Source organism: Corvus brachyrhynchos, unplaced genomic scaffold (assembly GCF_000691975.1).
Source record: "Corvus brachyrhynchos isolate BGI_N302 unplaced genomic scaffold, ASM69197v1 scaffold479, whole genome shotgun sequence".
NCBI classification, from domain to species: Eukaryota; Metazoa; Chordata; class Aves; order Passeriformes; family Corvidae; genus Corvus; species Corvus brachyrhynchos.
This window is the reverse complement of record NW_008240089.1, coordinates 610,334-610,834: the sequence shown is the minus strand read 5'-3', so window position 1 is coordinate 610,834 and position 501 is coordinate 610,334. Positions and strand designations below refer to the sequence as shown.

General features: G+C 65.7%; 1 protein-coding gene across 1 annotated transcript in view; it reads left to right on the top strand.

Moving 5' to 3' along the window:
- Positions 1–477, top strand: part of ADAM11 (ADAM metallopeptidase domain 11) — an 8,529-nt gene extending 8,052 nt beyond the window's left edge. The window contains exon 15 of the mRNA XM_017744753.1: positions 347–477. Coding sequence (XP_017600242.1) covers positions 347–473 — 127 coding nt within the window. The 3' untranslated portion in view covers positions 474–477. The remainder of the gene's footprint in view (positions 1–346) is intronic.
- The last annotated feature ends 24 nt before the right edge of the window (positions 478–501 follow it).

The following is a 501-nucleotide window of genomic DNA, read 5'->3' as shown; positions in this document are numbered from 1 at the left end:
TGCCCCCAGCCACACCGGGGCTCCAGAGTGTCCTCCCACCCTGGTGCCACAGCTCAGCTGGGCATGGCCGGGTTTGCCCTCTCCCAGGTCCCCACAGCTCTGGGTCATCCCTGGAGCTGTGTCCCCATGTCCCCGCATCCCATCCCCACTGAGGTGTGTCCCTGTGGCTGGGTTTGCCTCCCTCCCAGGTCCCCACAGCACTGGGACTGCTGTGTCCTGGTGTCCCCCTGTCCCCTCCCCACCGACATGTTCCCTGTGGCTGGGTTTGTCCCCTTCCCGAGTCCCTGTGGCACTGGGGCATCCCTGGGGCTATGTCCCCGTGTCCCCTTCCCACTGACGTGTGACCCTGTCCCCTCCTCCCTGTCCCCTCTGTCACAGGTCCCAGTGGCACCAATATCATTATCGGCTCCATCGCGGGGGCCGTGCTGGTGGCTGCCATCGTCCTAGGGGGGACAGGCTGGGGATTTAAGTAAGCAGCCACCGCATGGCTCCCCCTCTGCT